The following is an 18681-nucleotide window of genomic DNA, read 5'->3' on the forward strand; positions in this document are numbered from 1 at the left end:
GCTTGTATTGGAACTTCAAAACTCATTGGTTTTTTTTTTTTAATCTATTTTCTTTGAGATCACAACTAATAGCACACACTATATCTCGATTAAATTTCAATGACTATCGATCCTTATCATGAAAAGAGCAACGATCTAATATATGTTTTCAAAACTATTATTATTATTGTCCTGGTTATCATTATTTCATTTGGCAAATCGCCACAATTCTTTGTTCTTACGTGCTTATCAAGCCCGATCTCGTGGACCTCTATTCAAAAATTTGTCTTGGTCAAGTTCAAACAATTTGACAATGAATGAGGAAAAATAAATGTCTGGTTCAGTCAAGATAATGTTAAACTAATCCTTCTGTCCATACCAAGACCTGTCCCACCTATGTTAAACAAATTGTCATCTAGATCAGATGAGGCACAATGTCCAAAGGGAGGCAATATCTGGTCAAAGATTGCTTTTTTAACACTTCCTTCAACATGGAATCCATGATCAATCCTGATGGATATATAAAATATGTTCTCTCTTGCCTGAAAAATCACAGTTGAATCCCTCTGGAGTTCGAAAGTGGAAATGGAGAGAAGGGTAGTGGTCGTAGGAGCAGGAATAAGTGGCCTTCTCGCCTGCAAGCATTTGGTAGAGAAGGGCTTTGACCCGGTGGTGTTCGAGGCGGACGACCGCGTCGGGGGAGTCTGGAATCACACCATTCAATCGACCAAGCTCCAGAATGCCAAGGAAGGTTTCCGGTTCTCAGACTTCGATTGGCCGGCCTCTCTGCAGGAGAAGTTCCCCAGCCACTCTGAAGTCCTGGACTATGTTGAGTCCTATGCCCAGCACTTCAATTTATATCCTTGCATCAAGCTCCATTCCAGAGTGATTAGTATCGATTATGTTGGGGAGTCGTTCGGAGAGATGAAGACGTGGGATTTGTGGGGCGGGACAGGGACGGCATTCAGCTCAAGAGGGAAGTGGCACATTACTGTCCTGGACACAGAGACTAATGCCGCAGAGGTAAATTAGCTATTTCTTGGTAGTTCGATCCAATTCGATCCTGAGATGTGAGAATCATCCACACGTGCTTATTGTCTAGTTTCAATTTCTGCAATTGCTTGATGCGATGTTGAGTGAATGGTGCATTTTTGCCAGGTTCACCAAGCTGAATTTGTTATTCTTTGCATCGGACGGTTCAGCGGGCTTCCTAACATTCCGGAGCTCCCACCGAATTATTGCTCTGAAGTATTCGATGGCAAGGTGATGCATTCCATGGAATATTCAGATATGGAGAAATCTGCAGCTGCTGAATTGATCAAAGGAAAGCGAATCACAATCATAGGTTCGCAGAAATCGGCAGTGGATTTAGCTGTCGAATGTGCAGAAGCGAATGGTAAGAGCAGCATCAGGTAGCCTTATCTGCTGGTAGACTGTTGTTGGGTGAACTGTCACTCTGAGCCATGAACAAATTCAATCAAAGCTTTGAAATTCCTAATATCTTCTTGAAAGTTCATCTGAATCTTCTGCGATTTTGTTGAACTCCATCGAAATCCATTCTATAGAAGAGTAAACTAGCGTATGCAGTGGGGTTCAATTATGCTTAAAGTATCTACGCATAAATGAATTTCTATCTGCAACTCCTTAGCTGATATTGGCGTTTTCCTTATCTCATCCTCATTTCTTGATCGGAATCAGGAATCAAGTACCCTTGTGTGATGATCCAGAGAAATCCTCATTGGTTGCTGCCCGACAACGGCTTCTTAATGTCTCTCCTTGGCTACTTGTACTTCAATCGGTTCGCCGAGCTGCTCCTTCATAAGCCAGGACAAAACATCCTGTACTGGCTTCTCGCCACAGTTTTTTCACCATTGGTATGCCCATACTTCCAGTTTTTTGGTTTAGTTCCACAAAAGTTGCTTGTCTATCAGTCATCAACATAAAAGGATGACTCTTTTATGCGTCAATTTTTTCATTTCATGATTTTCTTTGTCATATGCATCCGCTTGTCAATCAAAAAGTTTGCTCATGAGGTAACCCTAAAATTCCTAGAGTTGGGGCATCTCGAAATTCTGGGAAATCTATCTCCAGTGGAAACTCCCGTTGAAGAAGTACGGATTAGTACCGAGACACAGCTTTCTCGAGGACATGTCTTCATGTCAAATCGGCATGTTGCCTGACAAGTTCTATGATAAAGTGGAGGAGGGAAGCATCCTAATCAAGAGGTCGCAGAGCTTTCGCTTCTGCAAGGAAGGTCTGATAGTTGATGGAGAAGACAAACCGATCTCTAGCGATCTCGTGATGCTTGCCACCGGATATAAAGGCGATCAAAAGCTCAAGAACATTTTTAGATCTTCAGTCTTCCAAGAGTACCTCGTCTCTTTACCAACTGCAACCATTCCGCTTTACAGGTACCATTTCATACTTGCAGTTGCAACACCAAGTGGCATCAATTTCCACTCAAGAACCTTGATATTCAAAATGCATATCTTATTATCCAAGTTAGGATTAACTATCAAGGACCGACAAGAAGATCTTATCTAACTACGAGAATGCATTGCAGCATCTGGCTAACCTTAAGGTCTCGTGTATCATTACAACATTTACGGGTGGTACTAATTTCAGGGCATTCAAAATGTAGTCGTTCTTTTCCCATAGGATTTTGTAATGATGCTGCACCCAATCCTGGTTTTGTCGTAACAGTCTTATATCCCGACTCAGGCAGGTGATTCATCCTCGGATTCCGCAGCTCGCAGTTATAGGATACGCAGAGGGCCTTGCGAACCTGCCGGCCTTTGAGATCAGATGCCAGTGGCTAGTGCACTTCCTCGACGGGATCATCAAGTTGCCAAGCATCGGGGCAATGGAAAAGGACGCAGCAAGGTGGGAAACTCACATGAAGCGATATGGCGCGAGGAACTTCTGGAGATCATGCATTGGAACCACCAACATTTGGTACAATGACCAGCTGTGCAAGGACATGAACTGCAATCCCAGAAGAAAGAAGGGGTTTTTGGCCGAGTGGTTCCAACCTTATGGACCAACTGATTATGCAGGCCTCGCTGATCAGAAGCACTGAACAACAAACACGATCCTTCTCATGATCACTGACGAATTCAACTTGTCGCTTGTAACATTTTTTTCATTGCAGAATAGGGAATTGGTTCATGATATGATATCATATGCTTGGATTTTTTAGCAAAAGTATTGGATTTGAATGTAAATTCTTGAGACAACCCACCCCTCATACCATGCTCTACAGATTTGAGGGTGAGAAAAACGTATCTTTTATACGGTGATTGGAGATGAGCCAATTTTCAATGGCTTCTTGTGCTCTTGCTGCATTCCTTAATTCAACTAGAATCCGAGCCTCCCCCTCATGCTTTTCTCTGACTCTGCCGAGTGGTTGTAGAGAATCCAAAGAGAAAAAGGGGATTGTAACAGAGAGGAAGATGCCCACAATTCATAAAGAAAATATAAGATGAATTAAAGATTATTTTTTTTATTGAGTCGATGAACACAAGCATCGCAGCTGAGAATAACCATTGATCGAATTGCAAAAATCCAGAACAAAGTCACATGAAGTTAGTATAACTTGCTGGAGGCAAAAGCTTCTAGAAGAGGGAGAGCAGAGGACTCTTTTTGTCCTTTTTCCTTTTGTTGGGGGAAAACAAGAAGCAAAGATGCGAGTTTTGAGATATTATCGCAGAATTTGTAAGGAGGCCCAAGGTTATTCGTTTGAGCCTGTATTTCCACACAAACCAGACACTCGAGAACAAACAAACATCCCCCAACTGCCGAACTACGATAAAGAAGTAATGAACAAGAAGCCCGGATCAGAAAACAGAGAGTCCACGCTCTGCGACGATCTTGATGGCCATGGCTTCCTCTTCGATGCACCAGCTATCGTTAGCCAGACACCCTCTTCTTCCTCGCGATTCCCGGCTCCAACCTCGCCCCCAATTCTCGTCCGTTTGCTTCCCCTCGTTCAGCGTCCGAGCCAGTTCTGCTCTTGCTGTTGAGCCGGTACACTTTCCAAACGTTACGTCTTTCTTTGCTCTGTCTCTGTTTTTTTCCCCCTCGGTTATGGAGTTCAGGCTAAGCAGTGTGATTTGAGGGACAGATCTCTTCATTTAGCTATGTGCCCAACAAACTGAACTTTTTTGAAATGCCATATTTTTTTGGGATATATGCTTCTGTGCCAGCTTCTTTCTTTCTTCCATTAGTATGCTTGTGAGTGAATCAGATTATCCTATCTCAGGACACGGGAACTCAGAAAGATCAAACTTTGGAGGTTGAGGTATTTTCATGCCCAATATGCTATGAACCCTTAACAAGAAGAGGCCCATCTGGTCTGAACTTGTAAGTTCTGGAACTCGTTATCTGTTTTAGACAACTGGTATCATGTAATGCTTTGATGGGATTAGTTCTGACTCATAACTTCAAAATTGTGCAGGGAAGCCGTGTATAGGTCTGGTTTTAAGTGTAAAAAATGCAATAAGTCATATTCCAGCAAAGACAACTTTCTAGATCTCACTCTTACTGCTGGTTTAAGGGACTACGTCGAAGTCAAGCCAGCGCGGACAGAACTGTTCAGGTATCGCTAACTGTGGTCTACGACCTGGCCGATTCAACTTGAATTATGGAATTGTCATCGTTTATTGCCTTTTGCACTATTGGTATAGGGTTATCTCCATCTTTTACCTTTAACCATTAGCTTGCTTGCTCTTTACCTCCATATCTGAAGTTATGTTCAGTTGGTTGGGGTGGATAAAAGTTAACGGAGAACCAATCCATACATCATATGTCGAACCATAATGATCGAGTCCTCCCTTTTCTAGGAAGCACGTTTAGATTCCTCTATGGTTTGTGGCTTGTCATGCCGTTTCAACTGGAATTATTGGCAAGGACACTTACATTAGAAATAGGAGATTGCCCTTTCCCAAAGATGTGCTAGCTTTCTTGTGCCCATATGCTTGGTCTTTTTGCAATTTCCTCTTTTTCAGATCATACTTTTCTTCTCAATTAACCCACCATCTTATTAGATTGCAAGGTACATAATGTACGTTCTTGCTTGATTTCTGCACTACTTCATCTTCTCTGGATTGCCTTTAAGATTCACTTAATAAATTTTCTGTGAAGTATCTGATTCCTCACCTTGGGTTCTTGCTTTGCTAGGAGTCCCCTTGTTTCATTCTTATACGAGAGAGGCTGGCGTCAGAATTTTAACAGCAGTGGCTTTCCTGGTCAAGATGAAGAAGTACAGATTCTGGCTAATTTTATCCATTAATATATAAGCCATGTGGATCTGTAGAAGGTCATTTTGAGACCTTATAAAATGTGCACGGTGTTCTTACTGTGGGCTAAAAAAGAATTTGAGCTTCCTCCACTAAACCTGTTATACATGAGCAAACCAATTCTAGTTGTTTGAGATTATTGTTCTTGCTAGATTTCCAAGATAAGCTGTTAATAGCGTAATCTATTATTTGAATGCAGTTTAAAATGGCTCAAGAGTACTTCAAACCTGCAGAGGGTGGCCTTCTAGTTGATGTTAGCTGTGGAAGTGGTTTGTTTTCCAGAAAATTCGCAAAATCGGGGAGTTATTCTGGAGTAATTGCTCTTGATTATTCCGAAAATATGCTACGCCAATGCTATGATTTCATTAAACAGGACAATGCTGTTTTAAAAGCGTAAGTTCTTTCATTCGATTAGGAACTTGAACATATGGAAGCTGTCAACTAAAATGTTATTCTTGTATGCTTGTGAAATTAATAAACTGGGGAGGAGATGGCTTGACATTCTGGGACATTTGCAGGAATCTGGCTCTTGTTAGAGCTGATGTTTCAAGGCTTCCATTCTCATCTGGCTCGGTTGACGCTGTACATGCCGGGGCAGCATTGCACTGCTGGCCTTCCCCTTCTAACGCTGTATGTTCGTCTCTCTCATTTAATCTAGATCAATGTTATTGAGCCATACTGTCTCATAAGTCACATAGGCGTCCTGCAAATTGACTAGATACTGGAATTATATTTTAGTGCTTTGCAGAATTCAGAATGAGTAAAGTGAATTTCAAATTAGGAATGAGGACACATGCCATCAAATGAAAGTTAGGCTTGTAGTTGTATCACAGATGGATGTCATTCCAAGCAGCTTAGCTTAGTATTTTAATTTTGATCTGCTGAAGATAATTCTGACTGGGTCATCGCAGGGATTCGTATTGAAACATGCAAGAGATTTTACTGATTGCAAAAGATAGTTGACTGTTGCACAGCCACTATCACTTTGAATATGGCCTATCCATCCTATTTTAAATGGTTATGCTGGCAATGTCACTCCATGGAAGGATGGCTTAGCTTATTGTCAACATAAAAGCTGAAACTGGCAAGCTACTTCTTATGGCCCTAGACATCGTTATTGAGCTACTCGCTCTTAACAAAGATGAGTATTTGATTTGTCAACAATTTCCATTATAAACGGGGGAATTACCTTCAACAGATATCCGAAAGTTGAAGGATTGTAGGGGCCTTACAGCTAGAGGCAACTTCAGACACTGTGATATGTCTGCCTCCAGATGGCAGAAGTATGTCAGAAGCATGGCTTGGGAGAGAGCAAGGGGTATCACTAGGCTCACCAACCAACCTGAACTTTGATCTTTCTGCAATTGAGCTAATTGTCCCTTGAGCATTGCTGCCTCCGTGGCAGTGTATCGACGCTCTGCGTCACTAAGCTTCGTTTAATGCAGCCTACTGCTCCGCGGAGAATACCCTCAGCCTCCTATCACTTAAAGGCAGAGCTAACCCAAGTAATACAAGCAAACAAAGAAAGTCTCTTCTTAGTTGTCTGCTAGTTGATAGCTAGTTTTGGGGCTTTCGACAACAAAAAAATCTTTAACCCAACAAGTGCTCTCCGAACCAAGCTAGATTACTGCCTTAAGCCCTGTCCTATCATCTGTATAATGGGGTTCATCATTAATCGATTATGCTCCTGCGGAAGTATCTACTCATTACGGAATCTCAGGTGTCAGTGACTCAACTAAGACTAAAAGGCTTGAACTCTTCCGGATCGCCCGGGGCGGGGGGGGAAGGGGAATGGGGGCACAACATGTAGGACTTGAATGCAGCTCCCCTTGAACATGATGGTAATGTCACAGGGAGCTTAAGTGAGTTTGAAAACCTGCTTATGGAAGAAGGTTGAGAATTCAGACAAGTAATGAAATGCTAGTGCTATGTTTTCTTATAGTATGAGTGATGTAGGGTCAGGCAACAAGAGCCGGTATTCTCTCTGCTGTAAAGAAGTCAAGCAACAATTCCCCCTGAGCAGAGAGGTTATTTATGAGGTAATGCTAAAGAAGCAGTGGAGGTTGGGACAACTTGAACAGTGCCAACAGCTATGCCCCAGAAATTAATTAGGAATGAAGCTTGAACAGCCAAATTATATGAGGTGCTTAGTACCATCATGCAGTTATGCAAACGGTTACAAGTGTATTAGTGAAGCTGATGGTTTGGGAGAAGTTAGCAGATTGATCCATGAGAGGCCTTTAGTAAACTCATGGAGTATTTCACATATATACCTCTCCGGGCCATATTGACACAGTATCGGGATACTGCTGTCGAAGAGGCGTTCGGGTGTGCTTGGGGAGTTTGAAATCTTTAAAGCTTTACATGGTTACTACAATAATTCTAGAAGCTGGGTGTACTGTTTCAAAGAACTTCTTTCTGGTAATTTTAGAAGCTAGTCATTTGATATCTGAATGGGAAAATAATGATAGTTCATGAATCTTGTTTGCATTGTTCTACAACTCCTCCCTAAAGTGCTCAAATCAAATTCCATCATGGCCAAATGTGGCTTAACTCAATAATGATTCAGTTTGTCTAATTACAGTACATTGATGTGAAAAAAGATATGGAAAAGAAATTTTGGTGATCGCAGATTAAAATTTAACAAGCTTTAGCTGTGGAATGAGTTCCTGATACACACACAATTTCTTCATCCCTGTCAAATGGCTGATACAAAATTCTTGACCCCTCTGCCGTGTGTCGGCAGATTGCAGAAATTACTCGAGTATTAAGAAGCGGCGGAGTTTTTGTGGGAACCACTTTCCTCCAGTACACTCCATCCACTCCCTGGATGATACGGCTTTTCAGACAGGTACATCTACTTGGCACATTAGACCTATTTCTATTCTTGTAATTAACGTCTAGAACCATGTGAAATAAGCGAGGGACCACTTTTCTACACTTTAACCTGCATACAATGCTACTCCACTTGGAACATAAAGAGATGAAAATATGGAAAAAAAAAAAAGAAGAAGAAGAAGAGGAAGAAATCACTTACAAGTGGATTGCCGTTTCATTAAGGTCTGTGATAGAGGTTTAGATTCCGAACATCTAATGCATGTGTATTGACGAGAAATCCGTTTTGTGGACTGGTGGCGATCCCAGTTGCCCTGGAGTAGTATATACATCCACCGGTGATTTATTGTGCGACTATTTTCAAGAACCGCATCATATTTGCCTTGGAAAATATAGCATGTCAACTTGAGTTATAGCAACTGAAACCATGGAGCATGAGTAAGTAATTCACATTACTGCGACAACACATGTGAGATCTATTTCAAATATTCAAAACATATTCCAGTAGTTGATAGTCTAATGAGCGTATTAGTCTGGATCTCCTTTTCCTTGTCTTTGTTAAACCACTCTACCTAGGCTGTATCTGACCCTCTCCTTTCTGAAGTTGAAATTTCTTAAGCAAATGTTTCGTCTGATCCTTACACGTATGCCTTAAACTGTATAACTGCATAGTGCAACTACTATATTTTGTGATCCTAGGGCAGCTTCTGTTTGCCACATACCTTGTACTCTAACTTTCTGATGTTTGGTGGACGATCTCATCCCATGCTGAAATGCCTCGTAGATTATTTTGTGAAGCGAAAATGAAATGCACTCAGACAACACCATAGACCGTAAGGTTTCATCTTTCATGTTCTTGGCATCTCCGTCTTTAGGTGATTTCCACAGAACTTTTTTTCTGTACGCACTGATTTCCGTAAGGTAGTCTAAAAGACACTGTTATTCTCATAATGTGCGTCAAGCTTGTTTATGACAATGTTTGGTTGTGTGGCAGAGAACTGTGCAGAATTACAGCTATCTGACTGCCGAAGAGATCGAAGATTTGTGCACATCATGTGGTCTAACCAATTACACAAGCAAAATTCAGCGATCCTTCATCATGTTCTCTGCTCAGAAGCCTTGACACCAAGTAGTGTCCAAAATTAAGATATTATTTGCCCCATGATTAGTTTCAGAGTTTCTTCCTTACCAATGAAGTGGGTCAGTACATGGTTTCTGAGGACATATGACATCGTGAGCCTGAGTTCTGGGGAGGTGTAAAGTATTGTATACTTACCAATAAGAAAGATATGCATTTTGGTGTCAGAATGATAATATTTTTGGGCCTCCTCCAAGAGCTTCGAGAGGGGCCGAAATGACAGTGCAATGGCTGACGCCACTATCGATTTTTTTTTTTTGTAAATCATGCTTTGAATCCAATGTTTGCTGGTCCCAGATGGTCAAGTTGCTGAAAAAACATGGTGTTAGTCTGTGGGCAAACTGATCCAATTTGTTTGCAGTGTTTGGGTGACCAAAACAAACAACTCCCCAAGAGTTTTCTCTGTTATTCTTCTCTGAGAAAAGGCCAAGTTCTTGGAGCTGCACATAATAAGGTTAACATGTACACCAAAGAATTTAAGTCGAATTGACTCTTATCATGTACCTCATTACACAAAAGGAAGAGAAAGGAATGAAAAGTAATATAATGTGACTTTTAACTTTAGTGTCCTTTCACATTATATGACATATAACAAAAAATATATGTTTAGTAAAGACATCAACGCCTCCCGATCCTTTCAAACTTGTCTATATTCAGATGGATATATAGAGACTTATACACATTAACTATTGTGATATTCTTTTGGTGTGTAGGCTCTGCAGATATATATATACTGTAATTGATTCTGTCCATCATGTTGATAATTTGTGCATGAGAGCAACACTAGCATCATCACTTTGGATCTTTCTTTTAGAGAAAGGGCTCTACAATGTGAGCTCCTTCATATGATATTGAGCAATATATGTTAGGAATATATTAAACTTGGGAGTGAATGAATATAAAAAAAGAGAAGGGTGCATGTGGAGGAGGGTTGGAGTTATAAATAGAAAGGCATTTGGACAGGGGGCAAAGAGATCCCCTCGTGCGGCACGCCCGCCGACCCAAAACTCTTGTTTGTTCTCCTTGCTTCTTCTCCTTTGACCATTGACCACCTTCGAAAAATTCAAAAAAAAAAAATCAAAAATAAAAGAAATAACCACAATCACCCACTCAAACAAAATTAGAAAAAGAAACATAGAAAAGAACAATTTTTTTCAGTACAAAGCTCCAGATTTTTTTCTTACGAGTCTGCACAAATAAATCATTGAAAAGTATTTTGTGTAACCATTACATTAATAGCGTGATCGAGCCAAAATAAGGGGGGTTAGTCAATTTTCAACATATCGAAAAAAAATTTCCCTTTTTGTTGAGCACTTTTCTGTATATATTTTTTTTTTTTTCTGTCTTATTTCTAACTTTTACTGTGTCTCTTTACGTAACGCGGGAGTCGAATCTCACATCTATGAAACTAGCGTCATAATCCCCCCTCCAAATTCTTTTACCAGCATGACTGGATATTATTGACACGCTTTTTGTCTATTGATAAAGTGCTATGAACAAGAATTTTTTTATTTTATTTTAAAGTACTCAATTTATATATCTAATGCAATAAGAAATTTTTCTCTTAGTGTCGTCTTTATCATTGGATCCTTTGCACGTGAGGTACTTCTTCACTATATCACCATGCACCTTTTCATGGCACGTGGGGGCTGCCCATTCTTTGAAAACTTTTGCTAAATACTTTTCATTTGTTTTGCCCTTGTTTTTTCCTTTCTTTCGCCCCTTTGTTCGAAGTTTTTGTTTTGAATGTTGTTCTTTTTCTACAGAGTGACTTGATTTTCAAGTTAGATAAGTGGAGGTTGCACGTGAGTAGTTTCTAATTCCAATGGTCGGTTCTGATAAATCAAGACGCACCCATTAACCGAAAGCTTATTGTACATGCTCGTTACAAAATCATTTCGATGATGTCCTGTAATGTGTGGACAATATTTGCTCTTCTCCCTTTATCTTTATCGTACTCGCCTTCTCAATTATATATATATATATATATATATATATATATATACCATTTTTTATGCATCCATTGCATCAGTGTCACGGAAAATAAATTATTTACTTTAGAATAAAGTGATGTGTATCATACATGGAAACTAATAGGGTTTAAATTTTTTAAATTCTAAGCCTTAATTGGCTTATTTCTCCTTGTATCAATGGCAAGGGATACATAAATTTCTATTTCATCTATTGTAGGCATAAGAGTGTGGATCGTAATGTGAAACTAAAACAGAAGGGTTTCAGTTTTCTTCATTCTATATATACTAGTGAGAAAAAAATGCGGATAATCAACAAAAACAAAGTATAAGAGCTCAAAAAAGGACAAATCTACATGCTTGTGAAAAAATTAACAACTACATTAAGTAAATGATTCACAAATAAATCCTCATAAAAATAAAATTGAGAGATTGAAGCAAAACACTCTTTAACTTCAATTATTTTTAACCGTAACGCCAGTAAATAAAGAGTATGCCGATTTTTTTTTTGTTTTCTGTCCTATATCTAACTCTTCTCTCTCTAACTTTTGCTCTCGCATCTTTACGAGCGCGGGAGTCGACCCCCGCAGCTATGATCCTAGTGTCCCCATCCCCACAATCTCTTTACCAGTAGAGCCGCATATCTATTAGTGATGTATCGATTTTATCTACCACAATGTCCTATATAATCTCAAGTACACAAGCATATCCAAAACGATAAGAGACCTAAAGATTAACCTAGCAATAAACTATTTCCAAGAAACCATAGTGAACAATATGAACCATACTTTAAATTCAACGAGAAATAATAATCGAGATTAACATCTCACTTCAATTCATGTTTAGATGTATTGTGTCATCATAGTAATACATTAACATAATTTGCCAACGGCGGTGTTAAACTAATGTATGAAAAATATATTGGTGAATTGAAGACTTTCTTTCCTATTAAGAGTAAACAAGTGGATCTCTTCCTTCAACAACACTTACATGTAAATATTAAATTTCAATAAATGCCCAATTATAAGAAGGTTCAGAGGACAACTAGACCTGAGCCTGTAAGCCAGCTTCGTCAGGACTTCTAGGCTAAAAAAGGACACGAAAATCTCTAGAGAAGATTAGAATAATATGTTCTATTAATGCACTATTAGATGGCTTGATATTGCTAATGACTATCGTTAACAAGTGCTCTTTTAAACATGGTTATTGCAATTATATGGAGCGCGTTCATAATTTTAGAGAGAAGAAATATCACGAGATGCAGTAATTTCACAACGCCACAAAAATATTATAATATGCAAAGTTCAGATTTTTTTTTTAAAGAAAATTTAGTATCAAAAGGGAAAGTGACAACATATGGTAGAGAGGTGTACATTGGATGTAACTTGATAGATTATCTAAAGGTACACGTTAACAATCATTCACTTATTCATGCCTTTTCCTCTAGTTCTTAAGGTAGAAGAAATGGACCGTAACATTCGAATTAAATACTTGACGTCGAGAATTAATTATATGGAAACGAAGTTATTATAATTATTGGCCATTTATGTCTTGGAAGATTATATATTTTATAAGGAAGAAATTGAGTTCAAAACCCTTTGACCGGTACGATCCGATCGTGAACCTTTCTTAAAAAGTACAGATCAAGTCCCTTTTTTTTAATGAATAGGACCAAAATTCACCCATGCGATATCCTAAAATATTTCAGTTTCAATATAAAGTTACGAATCAATTATACTTTTGGGTAAATTTTGAAGACTTGATTGCACTAATTTAAATTATCGGGTGTTAGTGGCATTTTTCAACAAAAGTGTAGGACTTGATTACATTAATCCAAAAGTTTGGGACGTGATTGCAATCGGCATATGAAGCTTTTCCATTGAAAAAAGATTGTGAAAATGCATGCTTAACTTTCCAATGGCAAACCCCAGTTCAAGTAAGAACCAAATGTTAGACAAAAGGAAGACGAATTAGGAATTGGTCTCCCAATAATAGAGTATTTAATAATAAGTACTTATCAAACCCCAAGATTAGCCCTTGGTTGGAGCATAGAGGCGCAACGAACAACGCACCCTCAAAATTAGCAACCGGAAATCTAATTAATTAGGTCATTAATTTGGCCTTTCTTGTGCTTAGTGAGTTGTGTTCTTGATTGCATGTTCGCTACAAATCCATACAAGACGACACAGCACATAATTATTTGAACTCGCAAACACAAAAAGATCTTCTCTCTCTTTATTCGAGTGAGTGGAGTGGTTGGTCGGTCCAATGTTGCCATGTTTAATTCCCCGAAAACCGGGTGAATTTCCTCGTACATGTCTCTCCTTTTGCTTTGGCATGTCTTTGATGGAAAACCCACCACCACAATTAGGGAAAAAAGGTTAGAGAGAGAAGAAAGACCCATCAACAGAGTTTTTTTTTTTTTTTTTTGGGGTCAAAATCACCAGAGTTTACAAAATTCTGTTTTTCACACCTAAATATCGGTGATTAATGTTCACAAGCTTCATATAATATAATATAATATAATATAATATATATGTGTGTGTGTGTGTTTGAAAGAAATTTGCCATTTCACTTGAAAGAGAGGTACATAACTTCAAGATAAAGATGTAATCAAACAAAGCAAGTAAAATTTAAAAGACAAATCAACTTGGTACAGTCTACAGAGACTCGTTCATTTCACAAAGATGGATCTGTCATAATATCGAAACGTAATAGACGGCCGATCACCAAATCTTACATCAATATCAATGATTAGCATACGTTAAGATTTCCCTCTTAAATAGCTACGACTTTCCCAAAAGGCGATGTGCGCCTAGGTTCGCCACCCTTAACATCATCAACGTATGAAGACAACAACAGCACCAACAAGTTGAAAAAGCACATAAAACACCTTATAAATCACATATCTATTTTTAGATCGGAATAAAAGAGCACACGAGTATAAATCTAACTCTAAATTAGGAAAGAAGACCTGCAAAGATACCAATTGATCATAAAATACTTTCTAGATAAGTCGGCTGCTAAAGCAGTGAAGGAGCTGCGGTTGACTATATGGAGCAAGCACTAAAGCATTTTTTCTTGAGATTATTATTGCATCTACCTTATGCTTAGATAAATTTTCCCATAATGACAATAATAATGATTATTGTTGCATGTATTTTATTTGCACTCTCTTTGGAGGGGAAATAAGAAATTTGTTTGATGATTGGAGGGTACTGAATAAGAGTATCTTGGAGGGTTTTTTGGACATGAATACTAAATTTGGATCATCAAATGGACTGAATTTGCGGTCATATGAACACACTAACTTTTTTTTTTCTTTTTGATGCGATCACACTAACTGGCTGAGCTGCAAGTTAAAAGGGATCTTTAGTAGAGTTTTGAATTCTTGGATCCCTAAAAACACAGAGAATCCCCTGCTGCTTGAATAGGTTCAATTCACTGGTAGTGTGAACAGTGAAAGTTGTGGGATGCTGCCTCCTTTGTAAATTATACACATATACTTTACCCTATTTAAGTCAATAATTATATTCAAACGGTTGAGTTGAACGATAAATATTCGCAATTCTTATCCTTAAGAAGCCTGAGATCTCGAATTTAGTTTTTACTTGAAAAACTTTTGCACCTGACATCGAGCAAGTAACTCATCGATCATAAGCAACCTTACTCAGGAGTGAATGGTCTTTGACCATATATTAGGGAGGCGAACTTAGACCGACACGTTAAAATAACTAATGATCCCGGATGCATTTATCCGTGACTACTTACCCCGTAAAAAGGCATGCGCTAGTGCTTGAAATTTCTTTCCATCGGGACTCAACAATTTTTTGACACAGTCATTATCGCCCGATCTATTATTTGGTAAAAAGATTTCTCAGGGCAGTAATATCAATTACTAACATGGTATGGTCAAAAAATATTCTCGGATTTCAATTCTCTAAATTTCAATCTGTAGACATTTGAACTATTCAAATATTTATTTATTTTTTTTTTTTTGGAACTATTGAAATATTCACTTACATTTTTTGAATGTTAAAAAGTGACAGCAATCTCGCAAAATTTTGCATTTAAATAGCGTCAATCATTGGCATGTTACAGTCGGCAACTATTTTTGGATCAACAATTTTCTTTCCATAAAAGTTCCCTTTTTATTATATACTATTTCTGTTTTGACAAGTTATTATAAACTAATTTACAAGCCCATATATTTCCAAATACGCTTTTTCCTTTACGATACCATTCTTTTCGCGAAAGTGTTCTAACTGTTACTCAGAGTCTAGCCTTGCTTTATGCTTGATAATTACTTCATTTCGAAGTAAGGAATGTAGAGTTGACCTTTACGTAAACACGTACGTGTAGAATATCAGAGAATGTAAGTAGCGTAAGTTTTGGAACAATAGGAACGAAATCTTTGTCAAAATTGATTTACCCTTTGACCCTATTGAAAAAGATTATCCCTTTATGAAGAAGTAAAGCAAAATAATGTATTGACAAACAAGAGAAAGGTTATATATGCTTTTCTGGTCGCTTTTCTTGACTTCCGCCGCGGATCTTGCAAAATTCTAAACGAAATAGTAATATTGTTGGCGTGAAAAGAGCAGAGTTAATTAGTATAATGATATGGTACATGTCTCCATAATTCTCCATGAGATATGATTAATCGTATCTGTTGTGTCGATGTAAAAAAATTACGCCAGCATATTCGTAGAAAATCTTGGTGGACCAGCCCATCTCGCTGGATAGCAAGTAAAGTAGCAGCCAAATTCCATTTTCACCATGAAACACAATTAATCACATCAAATCAAGCTGTCATACCAGAAACAGAAGAGTTTGTTTCAATTTGCCGATCATTTTCATATGAAGAACAGTGTATCATCAAAAGGGGCTGTCCCAAGCCGAACTTTACCTTCCATAAATTATTACATTGCATGTGGACTGGATGGCTTCCACTACACAAACTGTAATTTGAACACACACACCCAAAAAATAAAAAAAAAATTAATACCGTACGTGTATGTATCTCTAATTTCAAAGTCCACAAACAAACAACAAGTTGCTTGGCTAAACCCGAGATCAGAGAATCAAAAAGAAACAAAAGGCAATATATATGAGCTAAAGGCACCTCCTCCAAGGTAAGTGTAATATTTTCTTTTTTTTCCGGGTTGGTCAAGTTAGGTTTTTCTTCAAATTATATTTTAAAAAATTTAGCAAGTAATAGCTCTCAAGCCAAGGTGATGATAAACATTAGTTTATATGAGACTTTGAAGTGAATGGGAGACACGGAAACAGCGCCCACGTTCTCTCTCATATCTTACTCGCTTACTTTAATGCTCTCTCTCTCTATAAAAACCCCCCAAAAAAAAAAGATAAATAGAAACTATTTTTTGAGAAAAAATAGAAACCCTCTTCCCAATTGACAAAAATGTTGGTTCTCTCAAAAATCAAAGGGACAATAAATATATACCCTTCCCTCTCTTGTGATTCTTCATAAATAGTCTTCTTTCCACACACCATTCTCTCTCTCTCCTCCCCTTCCTTCCCTATCTTTTGATTGCTGGTGTCTCAATCCCACTTGCTCACATCCTCATCTTTGTTGGCTACTGTGTAGTTTGTGTTAATCAGTATCCCATGGTGAGTAACTCTCTCTCTCTCTCTCTCTCTCTCTCTCTTCTGCTTTGAGTTTTCTTATGATCCGATGAGAATTTTGGGTTTTGGATGGTGCTTTTAGGGTGTTCAAAAGCCTGCATGGTTGGATGCTCTATACACAGAGAAATTCTTTGTAGGGTGCTCTTACCATGAGAATGCAAAGAAGAATGAAAAGAATGTATGCTGCTTGGATTGCTGCGTTAGCATATGCCCTCACTGTATTCCGATCCATCGCTTCCATAGACTCCTCCAGGTTCGACGCTATGTGTACCACGACGTCGTCCGGCTGGAGGATCTCCAGAAGCTCATCGACTGCTCCAACGTCCAAGTAATGATCGATCGGCGATATATATACGGAACAGAAATAAAGAACTTTCCTAATAACTTTGTTAGCCATGTGTGAGATAATTTGTAGCTAATCTTATCGATTATCTTGATTTCTTGAAATCTAGGCATACACAATTAACAGTGCTAAGGTGGTGTTCATCAAGAAAAGACCACAGAATAGGCAATTCAAAGGGGCCGGGAATTATTGCACTTCCTGTGACAGAAGCCTCCAAGAACCCTTCATTCATTGCTCTCTAGGGTGCAAGGTAACTTTATTTATTTATCAAGAATTTAATCATGTTGTTTGATTTTCTTTTGATGCGTAATTATGAGAAGACCAGGAAATGATCATTCAAAGTTCCCCCAGAGAGGGGAAAAAAAAAGGGGCTAATTGCACTGTAATACCCTCAAGTATAAGAATTCTTGCTCATTCAAACCCTAAAAACATGAAAAGGTGGCTTTTGATTGATGTTATCTTTCTATCAATTTGCTAGATATGATATGATCTCATCTTATTTCTTAAACTGTATATGCACATACACACATAACTGTTTTTCATCCTAAAATTCTCTTAACATCCCTCTTTCACAAAATCTATAACTTAAGACAACATCACGCCTTTTTGAAGATTTCGGAGATAAAAATGCAGTAGTATATCTGTCACTGTAATTGAAAGTGTGAAACCATGTCAACTTAGAGTATCAAACATCAATAAGGGCTTGCTTATTCAACGAGAATAATCACCATCGCACGCTTCATAAAGTGGTATGTTTATCTACTCGAAGGTGGATTATCTTCTGAAACACAAGAAGGGCCTCACTCCCTATCTAAGGACATGCAAGACCCTACAACTGAGCCCCGACTTCCTGTTCCCACAAGACATGGCCGAAGACGACATGATGACCAACGAGACGCAGCACTCGACCATCGTCGACTGCAGCGACGAGCCAATGAGCGACTCCTCGGGCTCGTCCGGGTCGGAGATCAACAACAACATGATGATGATGAGCAACAACATCGCATGCAGTGGAGAGATCGTGCGCAAGAAGAGATCGAGTGGACACTACAACGTGTGTGGAAGATCAGCAAACAAAGTGTCGCATGAGGACATAATTATGGCCTCAACCATCAGTAGTACTAGAAGAAAAGGCATCCCCCATAGATCTCCTCTATGTTAGAAGAGAGGGAAAAGAATAATATTAACTTCCTAGTCCCTTTTTAACAAATTCCACCAAAAATTTGATTTCCTTACTTTTGACCGACTCTCTCTCTCTCTCTCTCTCTCTCTCTCTCTCTCTCTCTTCGGGTCTCGTTTGGATTAAAATAATGGGTTGGTCGGGGAGTTTGTCTTAATGGCATCACGTGATTCCCAGTTCCAAGTTATCGGCAGGACGATTTTCTAGGGTTTTACGTTGTAATTGCTTAATGCTATTATTATAAAAGCGAGTCATGAGCTGATTAAGTTCGCTCAGTATGGACCCAAAAG

General features: G+C 38.6%; 3 protein-coding genes across 3 annotated transcripts; all 3 read left to right on the top strand.

Moving 5' to 3' along the window:
• The first annotated feature begins 421 nt into the window (after nt 1-421).
• Nucleotides 422-3313, top strand: LOC125312509 (probable flavin-containing monooxygenase 1). Its single transcript, XM_030690885.2, has 5 exons — nt 422-1002; nt 1138-1375; nt 1678-1853; nt 2032-2390; nt 2701-3313. The coding sequence occupies exons 1-5, from the start codon at nt 565-567 to the stop codon at nt 3056-3058; spliced, it is 1569 nt and encodes a 522-aa protein (XP_030546745.2). The 5' UTR covers nt 422-564; the 3' UTR covers nt 3059-3313.
• A 418-nt stretch (nt 3314-3731) lies between these two features.
• On the top strand, nt 3732-9507 carry LOC115752596 (uncharacterized methyltransferase At2g41040, chloroplastic). Its single transcript, XM_030690850.2, has 8 exons — nt 3732-4005; nt 4241-4341; nt 4436-4576; nt 5158-5239; nt 5476-5669; nt 5795-5906; nt 8023-8127; nt 9106-9507. The coding sequence occupies exons 1-8, from the start codon at nt 3853-3855 to the stop codon at nt 9232-9234; spliced, it is 1017 nt and encodes a 338-aa protein (XP_030546710.1). The 5' UTR covers nt 3732-3852; the 3' UTR covers nt 9235-9507.
• Nucleotides 9508-16675: 7168 nt separating this feature from the next.
• LOC115752595 (protein RGF1 INDUCIBLE TRANSCRIPTION FACTOR 1) lies at nt 16676-18629 on the top strand. The gene is made up of 4 exons (XM_030690849.2): nt 16676-16853; nt 16951-17196; nt 17321-17461; nt 17981-18629. Exons 1-4 carry the CDS (start codon nt 16851-16853, stop codon nt 18371-18373), a joined length of 783 nt encoding a protein of 260 aa, XP_030546709.1. The 5' UTR covers nt 16676-16850; the 3' UTR covers nt 18374-18629.
• The last annotated feature ends 52 nt before the right edge of the window (nt 18630-18681 follow it).

This window comes from Rhodamnia argentea, chromosome 4, assembly GCF_020921035.1.
Source record: "Rhodamnia argentea isolate NSW1041297 chromosome 4, ASM2092103v1, whole genome shotgun sequence".
In the NCBI taxonomy this organism is placed as follows: domain Eukaryota; kingdom Viridiplantae; phylum Streptophyta; class Magnoliopsida; order Myrtales; family Myrtaceae; genus Rhodamnia; species Rhodamnia argentea.

Excerpts from the sequence above, each read along its gene's own strand:
- LOC125312509 (XM_030690885.2), top strand. The coding sequence starts at position 565 with ATGGAGAGAAGGGTAGTGGTCGTAGGAGCAGGAATAAGTGGCCTTCTC. Across the intron at positions 1,003-1,137 it reads CAGAGACTAATGCCGCAGAG|GTTCACCAAGCTGAATTTGT; the intron begins GTAAATTAGCTA and ends CATTTTTGCCAG. Across the intron at positions 2,391-2,700 it reads GCAACCATTCCGCTTTACAG|GCAGGTGATTCATCCTCGGA; the intron begins GTACCATTTCAT and ends ATCCCGACTCAG.
- LOC115752595 (XM_030690849.2), top strand. Across the intron at positions 17,197-17,320 it reads TCGACTGCTCCAACGTCCAA|GCATACACAATTAACAGTGC; the intron begins GTAATGATCGAT and ends CTTGAAATCTAG. Across the intron at positions 17,462-17,980 it reads ATTGCTCTCTAGGGTGCAAG|GTGGATTATCTTCTGAAACA; the intron begins GTAACTTTATTT and ends ATCTACTCGAAG.
- LOC115752596 (XM_030690850.2), top strand. The coding sequence starts at position 3,853 with ATGGCCATGGCTTCCTCTTCGATGCACCAGCTATCGTTAGCCAGACAC. Across the intron at positions 5,670-5,794 it reads GACAATGCTGTTTTAAAAGC|GAATCTGGCTCTTGTTAGAG; the intron begins GTAAGTTCTTTC and ends GGACATTTGCAG. Across the intron at positions 8,128-9,105 it reads TGATACGGCTTTTCAGACAG|AGAACTGTGCAGAATTACAG; the intron begins GTACATCTACTT and ends GTTGTGTGGCAG.